At 46.1% G+C, this 13,780-nt stretch overlaps 1 protein-coding gene across 1 annotated transcript in view; it reads left to right on the top strand.

Annotated features, from left to right (window-relative positions):
- Positions 1–13,780, top strand: part of ZnT86D (solute carrier family 30 member 7) — a 72,390-nt gene that overhangs the window by 40,323 nt on the left and 18,287 nt on the right. The window contains exons 8-9 of the mRNA XM_084576047.1: positions 27–162; positions 12,919–13,009. Coding sequence (XP_084432173.1) covers positions 27–162; positions 12,919–13,009 — 227 coding nt within the window. The remainder of the gene's footprint in view (positions 1–26; positions 163–12,918; positions 13,010–13,780) is intronic.

Raw genomic sequence — 13,780 nt, 5'->3', positions numbered from 1 at the left:
CACCTCAAAGTGTTCATCTGGTGCAGGTGTCTTCCTCCACATCCTGGCCGACACCCTGGGCAGTGTGGGCGTCATTGTGTCGGCCATCTTGATGAGCCAATTTGGCTGGCTGGTGGCAGACCCTATCTGCTCTATGTTCATCGCCACCCTCATTGGCATCAGGTGCGTAGTCCACCCTTGGTGCCCCAACTGATGGCAGAACGGGGGTCTTGTTCGTGACAGCGGGAGACAAGTCCCCTAGTCGAAACGTTGGCTCGAACCAGAAAGGCTGGGCTTTTTATTGTAGCATTGGTGGTCTCCTCCATACAGTTAGTCATGTAGAAAGAAAGGAAGCAACGCTTGGCAAAGGACACTACGCGGCAAGTTTGCATGTAGCATGGCCAAGGCAAAGACAAATGACTTGGTACACATTAGTCAAATATCGTTGCTATGAGCACTACATTAATGGATTTTTCAAATTCATGAATATTTTTAAAATCTCCGCCAGGTCCAACATTTTCAATGTGAAATTGTTTCAGACTTATGAATTTCAGTATGGCGCATATTTCAGAATAATGTGCATAATTTATTTTTTCTTCTGTAATTAGGGAACATCAGTATTACAAATTTGGCTAAAGGTAACTGTACCACAACTGGCATGAAACAGGAGCCACTGTTTTTGTGTGTGTAAGCCTCGTGTGTTATTCATGCTATTCACTTGTGCGAGCAGGTATTTTTTGTTGCTGGTGATCTTACTGAGAAGTTCTAGGGAGGGATTATTAAGGCAGGATTGATGCTTTTTGGGCTAGTTGGTTAAAAATGACTTCAGTAGCAGCGCAGGTAGAAAGAAGGGATAGTATAGAATGCAAGGGAACAGAGCACTCTGAGAGAGTGGCCGTGTTGTTGCTCGCTTCGGCAAACACCACTTTTTCTGGAAAGGCACTGTAAATTGCTTCCACATGCCACTATTCATTGCTAAGGAGGCATTATATACTATCATAGGTCGAACAAAAGAGCACACATGGAGACATACACCAGGGACTATAAAAAAATTTCAGCAACTGCAAGATGTTGACACAGCCTTGGCTGTCCGTCGATGGTGATTTGATTGGATTGGTACTGAGGTTGCCACATGTTGCCAGACTGTGCCAAATTCTGCTAAAGACTGCTATACAAGACGAGCTACTTTAGCTAGCTTTCTTCAAGAAAAAAATCTCTGCCTGTTTCCGGTTTATACGGTAGCTGCTTTATTTTTGCACTGTCACTCACTCAGTTCGGCACACAATGACACTGTTATGTGAGTGTCTTCAAATGTAATGGCAGCGCAGCCTTGCACGTCATCGATGTCTGCATTTGAGCTCGTGGCAGATCAGGTGGGGATTGCAGATTCAGCACCGAAGGCAAATCTTGCATGATGGAAGCAGTTACTGATTATGTCCTCTGACATTCCATCGACAAGTGCACGTTGCACTTCTTCTGATGACTGTCTAAGCACAGTATCATGTGGTGCAGCAGGTGGGAATGGTACAGCACTTTTAAATAACACCCTGTTCCATTAGTTGTAGAACACAGGTAGTGTTGAGCGGCAAGAATTCAATCTCTATCGCTTTCAGATTGCTGATCAGGGCACGCACTGCAGTTGTCTACAAACAATTGCACATCGCGCCTCTGCGACTCAAACTTTCGGTCCAACTTGCGCACGCACCCTTCAAACAAGTGTTGTGTGATCATGCCTTACTGTTAGCTTTGTACCAGGCAGGCAGAGACTTTGTTCATCTAGGGTTCTTTGACTTGCTGATTACTAGCAGTGACAATTCTTCTGTCTCTGAAGCATTGCTTCCATTAAGTGCCATGACAAGGTTGGGATAATGCAAGTGTTTTGCTCAGAAAGCAGCCTATAGAAAAGACCAGTCGTTAAAGGTTATTGTCTGGCGAACCTAAGCAGCGCTTAAGCTTCTTACTGCAGTAATTTGCAGCCAGTGTGCTACACACTGCTCCACTTTCTCCCCATATTCTTTTGACTGTGAGGTCGAGCCGCTTTTTGAAATTTCTAAGCCAGTCAAGCCGCAGCGCAAAAGGTGACAAGAAACAGGCTGAGCGACAGTAGCGTTCAATTGTTCTTCCAACTTCGGGTAAAGTCCCTTCCATGTTTTTTCCGTTGCATGTTTATGGAGCCAGGGGTGGTGCCGCGAAGCTGTACAAACAACCAAGTATGCGCAAATTATCGGCCGACGACTGTACCAATTTTTGTACGGAAAGGGCCTGCATGAAACTGGTTGGAGCTGTAAAATTGCTGCTGAATTGCTCCATTTTGCTCCAAACAGGCTACCTCAAATTTAGCGGAACACGGTTTTGCCGCTCAGTGGGCCATTAATCACATTGCCTACAAAAAATGTGATACGGTGCATTCAGCGACTGTCAGACGCAACAGGGCGATGGCATCTTACGTATTGCAGAATTTTCAATAACTAGAAGAGCATGGAGCATAATAAATGTTTCTGCACAAGTAAATTTAAAATGAAGTAGTTGGATGGAATTGGCTGCAATAGAAATGATCTGTGACATAGCACTCTCTCTGTTGCTTAAATCACTGCTGGTGAGTGAAGCAAACACCACATACTAACTTGTCTGGCTGCAAGAACTACACCTGTTCTTGAAGACAAGCAGGTAATTCACCATTGAGCCTGTCATTCCAGACAAAAGCATACTTGAACTGCTTGACACCACTTAGGTGCCATTCATTAAAAGTGTTCTCAATTGGAAAACCATGCCAGCGTGTTGAAATTAAGGAAGATGCCACTGGCAGAAGGATGTGAAGTAAAGAACCTGCCCTCTCTGAAGGCACCACTGCCTAGACGAGTGCATACACAGGATAGTGGAAGTGTGCTACTCATCAATGTCGATTCCACGTCTAAACCTATCAAGTTGAAATAGTGAAAAGCTTTTAATACAGTAAACCCTCGTTAACACGAACTCTCTCATCTCGAAAGATTGGTAAAGTCGAAATTTTTCCACGCCGCGCTTTCACCTCCCATAGGTGCTATGTATTAGCTCCTATTTATCTCGAAGCATTTCGGGCGTAATGCGGATATCTCGAAATTTGGACTAGAAGGACCAAAGGCAAAGGTCATTACCAAAAGGGGATAGCGGCTCCGAGCGAGCGCTTTGTTCTTATACTAAGTGCCGAACGCGGTCACGTTTGTAGAGCGAATACAAAATTCCCGCGGACGCAGCCGTTTTTCGCCTGGGAGCAGTCACGTGAGCGCCGATCGCGCGTGGGGGCTGATTGGTCATACCGGCAAGAGCGATTTAGTGATTGTGTGGTTCTGTTTCGTCGCACTATGTACGCACAGCGTTCACTGATTTTTGTTGTGTATGTATGTGGTGTCCGTTACGCTTGCTCCGCAACAAAGTTGAATGCAGCGGCGGCGACCAACGGCTTATGCGACGCGTTTAGCAGCTCGAGGACACTTTTGTCGGGCCGAATGCCAACACAAAGCGGGAAAAATATAAAGTTTAGTTTTTCCTGAGAATTCGTTTTCATTTATTACAAAAGCTCCCTTTTTGCAGTGGAGCGTCGATGGACGCGACGGGCCGAGAGCCGCCAAAGCATTTTCGCTCGTCGCTGTCGCGCTCAGGTTCTGGGTTTGTAGAAAATTTCGCGTATCACCCAGAAGCAGCTCGCTAGGTAGCCAATCGCAGAAGGCTTTAGGCTACTCAATTTCTGTCCTGGCTCTTTTTTTTATTTATGTTTGCGCGAGCGAAGTTGGTTTTCCTATTGCGGTTTGAGCGAAGAACCTGTAGACGCTCACTTCATCTGATCCGTGCATATATGAGCGCATTGACACGTCAAGACAATTCAGTAAATGCTTGGTAGGGTAGTAAAGGAACATAAAAAGGCTAGTGTGGCTAGATATTGTTAATTTTCGAAAGGAGCAAGAGGAAGTCGCTGCTTGCATCGCAGTGTAGTAACACACCACTGAGCTGTGACCCCTTTTTTTTTACACGCGATGCATTACAAAAAAATTCATCAGTTTTATCATACGTCATGCTGTTTAGTGTTAGAAACGGAATATAGCGTAATTTTATTCCCCCTGACCGAACGACGAGGCAGCGGTAACAAAGCAATGCTGAAAACGCACCTCTATCGCAGAGTTCCGTTGCTCCGTGCGGTGTGCTGCAGCGGCTATGACAGGCATTGGCGGCGGCGGCGCGCGACTGATTGCCAGGGATTGTCGGCAGAAATTTTTGGCATTTTGCTTAACTCGAAACTGCTTATCTCGAAATTTTTCCCGGATTTTACAACTTCGAGTTAACGAGGGTTTACTGTATGTTCAGTTATGAAGTGTAAAAGCAAGCATTCCATTTGTTGCTAGTCTGTTCCAAATTGTTGTGTTACTTTAAAGATCTGTACATGTTTTGGCTGTCAGAGATGTATGCTTAGTGAGCAGAGCAATCAAGGAAAAAGTAAACAGTTTGGATTTTTTATGCCAGGAAGTGAAAATTGCCATTATTAAAAGCATTTGAGCCTAGAAACATGCTCCGAAATGCTTGAGCCTGCTTCCACTCCTGTGTAATAACTCTCACTAAACACTCATTCAAGGGGCCAGAAAAATCTTCGACTTAAACAAAATCTTCCATCATCGAATGGTCCTGAAGAAAACCATTCGCATCATGCTAATTTTATCCGATGAGTTGCCTGCATTTGAGGTGAAACCGAAATGAGAATGACGTCAGTTTTGTCAATTAGTCCACTTTGCGTGCATTGTCAGGATGACCTCCGCTACCCTTGCCACGGTGCGATGTGGTAGCGGTGGTCCCTATCACATGCTTCACTGTGCATTCCATGCGATCAAGCATTGTGGTGAAGCACACCGTGTGTGTTGACCAGGGTGTCTAGCAACCGGGAATTGTCAGGGAAATGTCAGGGAAACCATCAAACATTTTGGCAAGTCAGGGAATATGGCATAATAATTCTGCAGTGCATTTTCAGTTTAAGCTGGCGCATAACAGGTTATTCGTGCAGGGTGCATTCTGTTTTCTTTTTTTTTCTTTTTGTGTTGAGCGCGTGGCGGCTTCCACTATGGCCGCGCCGCAAGGCGAGGCGCGATATATTACTTTGATGCCAGCGCATGGTTGAGCTGCCACAATAGAAGAACCACACGCATGTGAATTCGGTACTCAATACGCGACAAAAAGCCGGAATAATCATGCCGGCACGGCCAGCACGAAAGCGATCGGCGAGCTGAGCTACAGCTGAGGTCCGTTGTGACACTCCAGCGGTTGACCGCTCACGTCTTCGCAATCTCGTCGCAGGTTCCGCGCTTCGTGTGCGTGATAAAATTACTTAACACTTTCATGTCCACAATCACGACCATGGTACCGGCGTCGCATTCCGTGCTAACGCCGAGGTGAAACTCGCGTTGGGTCGCGGACTTTCCTGACAGAACGGCAGTGTGCTGGCTCCGCCATAGTAGTACGCGGCGGCGGCGTCAACTCAAAGTGTACCGTGATCCGGGATGCAATTCATGCTGAAATTTGAACCTGCCATGTCGTCATCAGGCAGCGTGGTTGATGTTCTTTGCACATCTAACAAGTCTGGCAATCGGCGAGCTGAGCTACAGCTGAGGTCCGTTGTGACACTCCAACGGTTGACCGCTCACGTCTTCGCAATCTCGTCGCAGGTTCCGCACTTCGTGTGCGTGATAAAATTACTTAACACTTTCATGTCCACAATCACGACCATGGTACCGGCGTCGCATTCCGTGCTAACGCCGAGGTGAAACTCGCGTTGGGTCGCGGACTTTCCTGACAGAACGGCAGTGTGCTGGCTCCGCCATAGTAGTACGCGGCGGCGGCGTCAACTCAAAGTGTACCGTGATCCGGGATGCAATTCATGCTGAAATTTGAACCTGCCATGTCGTCATCAGGCAGCGTGGTTGATGTTCTTTGCACATCTAACAAGTCTGGCAATCGGCGAGCTGAGCTACAGCTGAGGTCCGTTGTGACACTCCAGCGGTTGACCGCTCACGTCTTCGCAATCTCGTCGCAGGTTCCGCGCTTCGTGTGCGTGATAAAATTACTTAGCACTTTCATGTCCACAATCACGACCATGGTACCGGCGTCGCATTCCGTGCTAACGCCGAGGTGAAACTCGCGTTGGGTCGCGGACTTTCCTGACAGAACGGCAGTGTGCTGGCTCCGCCATAGTAGTACGCGGCGGCGGCGTCAACTCAAAGTGTACCGTGATCCGGGATGCAATTCATGCTGAAATTTGAACCTGCCATGTCGTCATCAGGCAGCGTGGTTGATGTTCTTTGCACATCTAACAAGTCTGGCAATCGGCTAGCTGAGCTACAGCTGAGGTCCATTGTGACACTCCAGCGGTTGACCGCTCACGTCTTCGCAATCTCGTCGCAGGTTCCGCGCTTCGTGTGCGTGATAAAATTACTTAACACTTTCATGTCCACAATCACGACCATGGTACCGGCGTCGCATTCCGTGCTAACGCCGAGGTGAAACTCGCGTTGGGTCGCGGACTTTCCTGACAGAACGGCAGTGTGCTGGCTCCGCCATAGTAGTACGCGGCGGCGGCGTCAACTCAAAGTGTACCGTGATCCGGGATGCAATTCATGCTGAAATTTGAACCTGCCATGTCGTCATCAGGCAGCGTGGTTGATGTTCTTTGCACATCTAACAAGTCTGGCAATCGGCGAGCTGAGCTACAGCTGAGGTCCGTTGTGACACTCCAGCGGTTGACCGCTCACGTCTTCGCAATCTCGTCGCAGGTTCCGCGCTTCGTGTGCGTGATAAAATTACTTAACACTTTCATGTCCACAATCACGACCATGGTACCGGCGTCGCATTCCGTGCTAACGCCGAGGTGAAACTCGCGTTGGGTCGCGGACTTTCCTGACAGAAGGGCAGTGTGCTGGCTCCGCCATAGTAGTACGCGGCGGCGGCGTCAACTCAAAGTGTACCGTGATCCGGGATGCAATTCATGCTGAAATTTGAACCTGCCATGTCGTCATCAGGCAGCGTGGTTGATGTTCTTTGCACATCTAACAAGTCTGGCACCGGCTATAACCCGGGTCCCGACGGCACGCTTGTGGCCGGCGTCTTCTGGTTTTTGTCCCACGCCTGTTTCTTACGGCTTTCAAAAGGTCTTTGCGTGCATGGTTACAATCTACTATTTTCTGACACCTCAATCGCAATTAAAAACTCTGCACAAAGCGGTGCATCGAGAAATACTAGCACAAACTGAGACAGGCATGAATCGACGGCCACAGCGACGAACGCAAAACAGCAAGAAAAAAAAAATGACGTGCCGATCACGCCAGCCAATGGGAGACGCTGAACTAATCAAGAGACCATAAACGGTCTTCGGAAAACAGCCGCACGCAGGAAATTCACTTGAGTGAAGCCATTTCAAGATAGCGCAAATTGTGCACAAAGAAAACAGCTTTGAACCAAGCCCAAGATGGCGGCGATTCGTGTCGCCCCTAATTAACTCTACGGCTGTTATATTTAAGAATTTTCACTAATGCAAGTCATCAACTAATTTTGTTTTCCAGATGATTGCGTATTTATCAACAATCTGAAATTTTGCAACCTAGACGCAGTTTCCTTTAATGCCCACGGTCGCCGCCACTATTATTCACCTAGGCACGGCCGAGAGCGCTCTACCGTAGAGACCGGCCGTCACCTAGGGTGCCTCACATTGAGGCACCCGCAAGTTCCACAAATGGCGCCGCCACCACACGGCTACCTCTGGAAAGGCTCGAAGGGTAATAGTGGCGGAGGAAGCGACGGACGCGCTGCTTGCAGAGGTGTCTTCCGCCCAAAATCGATGCTTCTTGTCGCATCGCGCACTGCTTTTAGTATGCCGTTCAGTTTCAACTACTGTTTTTTATATAACCTCATGTTGTTATAACGTCCACGCATGCGTGTAAAGCTCACATAAGTTACACAGGAAATTCAGTTGCCGAGTAGCAATTTCCTGTCTTTCGCACAGCACACGAACTGTGCGACCAAGACGATATGAAAGTATATGCATACATGAACCTGCATAATGATGAATGTTTAAAGCAGCATGAGAACAGGCGCGAAGAATAAAAACACTAACGACATGACTAGTGCTACTTGTTTTTGTATTCCTTTAATCGTCACTGTTAGCCTGCGCCGCTGTTTGAGATTTTTTGCGTAATCAAGGTTAGCATCGAAAAACTTGGGATCAAGGCTGTGACAGCTTTTTGGTATGCATTTCGCCTCCGATTATTTTATATGGCGCATCACCATGTAGTAGTGACCTTGACTGTAAGTAAATTTACCAAGCGAAACATTTTTTTGTCAGCAATCGTAGCTGCAAAGACCGTTCAAGTGCTTTGTAAAATATAAAATATGTTTCCCGCGTGATTCCTTGTGTGCAATGCTTGCACTCAGAAAACACCACATGCGCACTAAATTTGGAGTAATGTTCGGAATTTTAAGACCACGTGGGGCGGCATCCACAGCCAGTAGTAGCCTTGGGTACCCAAGAAGTTGTAGCTATTCTCGCTTCAAAGCCAAAATTACGCTGATTATTAAGCGACCACTGCTGAAAAATACTTTCATTCAAAATCGATATTTATCAGTGCTGCTCCAAAATAAATAAGTCCTGTAGATCATCATTGCTACTTTCCAGCGCCATGATTATATGCATTTTGCTTGTCTAGGCAGCAAGGTGAAATTCGGTGGAAAGCGGGACCACTGAATGCGAGGTCCGCATGTACCTACAATGGCGTTAACGTGCACTTGATGTTCAAATGAGTACCATGAGTAGGAGCAACAGACTCTGGGTATCCTTCTGCCGCTTTTCTTGTCGCAATTAGAGCTGCCTCAGTACAAGTCACAGGTGCATATTGCCGTTCCCCGAAAACTGCAGCAACGGAAGTGCCGGGTGCATCACTCAACAATAAAACACAACGTTAATTTTGTTCGAGCATGAAGCGCAGTATGGAAATTGAAATGCAATATTAATAAAATAGTTTTATGGATTGAAATTACTTACTGTAAAGAGCGTATTACATCGGTGGTGTCCGTCGCACCACCTTTTCTAAGTTGAATAAGGTAAAGGTCCACTGAAATGGGTCACCAAGAAGGGTAAACAACGCCATAACACTGATAGATATTGAACCACCCATCATTCTCCCGCAAAAATTTTCGATCTAGCTTCTGCAACACCAGAGATATCGGCGATTAAAAATGACCCTTCCAATTTTCCCTCTCAACTGGTACGTTGAAGGGAGCCATAAAAAAATAAAGAATACAAGCAAGTTCAAAGCTCCGCCCAGAAATACGTCACTTCGACGAACTTCCGGTTGCCGCGCGCTCGCTCGCTGGCGTACTCTCGTCAATCCGTCCTCGCTCGCACACGCCTGAGGAGTTCGTCAGTTCGCGCAGCGACGGTTAGTGTAACCGCAAGCCCGTGGTTAGCCCATGTTACACGGCGGACCAAACCATGGTTACACCACTAACCGCGGTTATCGCAAACCGAGCTAGGCGACCTCGGTTTGCGTCGTTAACCGAGGTTATGGCGGCGTCTGTTCACGGAGGCGAGCTGTGTAACAACAGCCCACACATAGTTCGAGCAGCGCACGAGCAGACGACTTTCGCAGCTACCGGAAGTGTGTCCGTGACGTCGTGGCTGCAGTGGCCGTAGCGAATGGCAGCTTCTAGCAAGCCTTGCCAGTCAACTCACCCGTGACGTCACGGTTTAAGGAAATAGTTCCATGCAACATCGCCAAGCAACAACCTCTCTGCCCGCGAATTTCAAAAAACGCTGTTTTTAAAAATTAATAAAAAATCGCTGGCTTTGTTCCAAGGAGTAATACTTTGGGTTAATGCTCAAAAGGATTTGTTCTACACACTGAACATGTTTATCAGGGGCTTCTTGGTGGCCGTTTCAGTGGACCTTCAACTTGAAAAATTGGCACAACGTAAATCCGTAAAAAAAAAAATTTAAAGCGTGTTAAAAGGCGATTGTTACAGAGAGCTGTCTCTGAATGCAACCTAAAGGTAACATACACTCACTGAAGACAGGAATTGATTACAGTGAGGGTAATTACATTGTGTAACCATTGTCATACCATCACATCCTGCCTGCGTTCGCAGCTGGTTTTGCTGCTATTAACAAAAAACATCATATTATGCAACCTAAAGGGGAACATACCCCAGGAAATTTGGTCGTAATTTATTTGAATGTTGTGAATTTAAAAAAGTAAAAAATGGTACCTACAGGAACCGAATACACGTCTTGTATGCGGTGTGCGCCACAGAAGCGACGAGTAGTGCGGTCTTTAAATGCGCTCTTATTCGTTTTGATTCAACATACTAAAGATGGCACGACGTTCGCAACTGGCGTTACCAGAGGATTACTGCAATTTTAATCCAGCAAACTATTTTATTGCGTATGCATTTTAGTTTATGCACTGCAGTGTATACTCAAAAAAACATAGCTTTATTGACTTCCTTTTTGTTGTGTTATTTTTTAGTGACGTCACCCGGCACTTCCGTTGCTGCAGTTTTCAGGGGAATGGCAATACGCCTCCACCGCTCCAAGCCTTTCGTAGTCAAAGGCTTTGTATACTGAACCAGCCACCCCTACATCGGCTGGTTTCTACTGCACCTGAAATGCACACGCACAAAATGCTTGGACGATGACAGCACAGCAGAGCATACATTGATATATTTCTCGACAAAGGAGCACACCTCAACAACAATTTTAATAGAGCCTCTGCCAGCACAGCGCTGCAGCCATGCAGCCAGGCTACCCTTCGGGCAGCCATATTGGATTTCCGGTGGCGCCCTCTATAGGTCACAGAACTTGCGAATGCACCTGAATTTTGACCAATCAAAACCGCCGTTTTTAGATACATGGGACCCATAGGAAATTTTGCAACTGGTAGTATCAAAGAGCTCTGCTGAGGCTGGCATCAGTGTGCTTTTAATTTTCAGTAAACTTGCGATGTTTTTACCCGTCATTAACACTAATAACAGCCTTTCACTATTGTAAACTGCAGAATATGATTCATAAATAGCTTTTTATTGGGAATTATTCGTATATGCTCATTATCATCAGCAGCTGCATTTTTGAGACTCTTCACTCAGCATGGAATTGGACCTAAAAACCCGGAAAAGTCAGGGATTTTGAAAATAGTGGTTTGTGAGACACCCTGTGTGACACTACGGTGAATTAGAAAATTTTCAGCATGTTTAGTAATTTTCAAATATTTGAAACTTTCGAATATCAGTTTTTCGAACACAAATATCAATCAGATAACAAATATATCTAACTTGTTTTGAAATATCAAATATTTGCACACCCCTAGAAAGCGGTTTTCACTGTAGAAAGATACATTGATTGCAAGCAACCAATGCAGGAAAAAAGCAAATCGACTTCTGTAGACAGTGTGACATTTCCCTATTGACCATTTGGAGAGACTGAGACAAGGTCGTCAAACTTCACTCAAAATTAAAGAAGGTGAGATTGTGTCGAACTCTGATGTTTTGTAAAGCAAATGAACAAAGTCTGCTTTTTCATTACTTGTTGTAGTGATGGGCCCGATAACGAGTTGTGCAAAGTGCCAGAAGGCAAAACAGTGAAAGCTCATTAATTCGAACCTCGATAATTCAAATTTTCGGATAATTCGAAATGCACTACTTGGTCGGACCAAGCTTTATAAAGGTCTGTGTACAAAAAAGCTCGTTAATTCGAACGCAGTCGGTTCCACTATGGGTAATTCGAACTACGCGCCGCCCCGTCTGGGCGGCTTGGTGCACACACGTGGCTGAAAAGGAAAAACACATTGCGAAAGAACGGCACAGTTAGAGGCTTTACACGCCCAAAAGGGGTCAGAAGATGAAAGCAAGTAAAGCTTTAGGTAAAACCATGGAAGAGTGGGTAAAGCCTAAATGGCGCCATGACCGGCGCGTGAGGGGTTGGCGGATGTGGCGGCGGCTGCCTGCTCTCTCTTCCGCGCAACCTCCAAACCCCACAACTAAATACTCGTTAATTCGCTGTTAATTTCGAAGTATGGATAAGCACTGTCGGCGCAGTCCCAGCGAACGCCCTTGAAGGGCTATGACTTCGGACGGACGCTGCGGGTTATGCGGTAAAACGTATTTTCTGCGAGAGTCGTCCATCCTCCACCCATCAGTCATCAATAAAAGCATGTGGTTAGCCGTGATATGATGCCGGCTTTCAGCATCGTTCGCTTCAAAAAGTGTTTGCTGCTATCGCGCATTCCAATGACTGAGTAGCAGTAGACGGTGCCCGCCCTATCGCCAATGGCATGATAAAGCAAACATACTGAAAACGAGACTTGCAAAACCGGACAAGAACTGGCATCCCCCAAGATCGCTTCCCCCGTCCCCCCTTAGTAAACACGTTGTGATGTTATCACCACGCAGCATCTTGGCACAATGCCAAGAAATGCGTTGTGGACCATGACAGCACAAAACAGAGGGACGCGCTAACCACTGACGCTTTTTTTTTTAATTCTTAGGCAAAAATTGGGGGTGGGTGGGTTCATTATGCGAGTGGGTTCGTTGCGCGAATGACTACTGTAAATTTACCGTAATGCAAATAGTTTTTGTCAGTATTAATATAAACAGCGCGCACACGAAAACAAGGGACAAGAAACAAGAAAGCCACAGTACATGCGCTGTTTATATTAATAATGAATAAGTACCAACTCGCCCAACAAAGTATCTTGGTAAGTTTTTGTCAGTTTTTTCGAGGCCACTCGATAATTCGAACACCAGATAGTTCGAACTTCTTTCCCGTTCCCGTGAAGTTCGAATTAACTAGCTTTTACTGTAACGGATTTCTTCAGATAAAGCATCTTTGCAGCGAGTGCAACACTTTCATTTGAGATTTTGCTTGTCTACCTTTGTCAGTGTGCTACCGTTGCTGCGAGACTCCGTCTACGTGCTGATGCAGCGGACACCCCGGGAGCTGGAGCCCCTTCTCCCCACCTGCTACCAGAGGGTCAGTGTTTTTACTATGGCCTTTTGCAGTGGCTAGCAGAGGAGCGATAAAAACGGCCCTGGCATTTTATCATGCTTATTATTGAAGCATGTGCCGACCTGTGAGTGTGCTTTTATTTTAGTTACTACCATCATTCAAGAAGGCCTTAGGCAGGAGGGGGACATACATATACTATGGTGAGGCCGCCCAAAAGTAATAAAAAATATGCCTCTGGAGGGGGACATGCGGTATAAAAGAAAAAGATACCCAGCAGATATACAAGACTCGAATCAAGCAGACTGTCAGACGCAGTCAGCCTGTTTGCACCAACAGCCGACCACAGTATACTGTGCTGAATGACCTAAACATGCGCACACTGTCCAACAGCAAATGCGACGGCCGGGCATACAATGAAAACTACAAGAAAACAAAGAAAATGATGGGGAAAAAAAGATTGTACGCAAATTGCTATAGATGATCAAACATTAACAGTTCACGCCAAGTGACTAAGAATCTTTCTTCAGTGTCTAATGAAGGACTCATAGTCGGGCATTCCGCAGTTTTGGCAGGAAGTTATTCCACTTGCTAAGTGTTCGAGGGAAAAAAAAAAAAGAGTTCTTAAAGGTATCATTTTTGCAGCTATATTCTTTCAATTTTTTTTAATGGTTTCTCCACATGGTCCACTGAGTAACCGGCTTGCTATAAAGAGTTTTGTCTATGCCAAGCTTACTGTAATAAATAATATGCATGCATTTCAGTCGTTCGTGAAAGCGTTGTAACTGCAGAGAATTT

This window comes from Amblyomma maculatum, chromosome 8 (assembly GCF_055883805.1).
Source record: "Amblyomma maculatum isolate TAMU_Amacu chromosome 8, ASM5588380v1, whole genome shotgun sequence".
Taxonomy (NCBI): domain Eukaryota; kingdom Metazoa; phylum Arthropoda; class Arachnida; order Ixodida; family Ixodidae; genus Amblyomma; species Amblyomma maculatum.
Note: the sequence above shows the minus strand (reverse complement) of the source record. Positions and strands in the feature narration are given on the sequence as shown.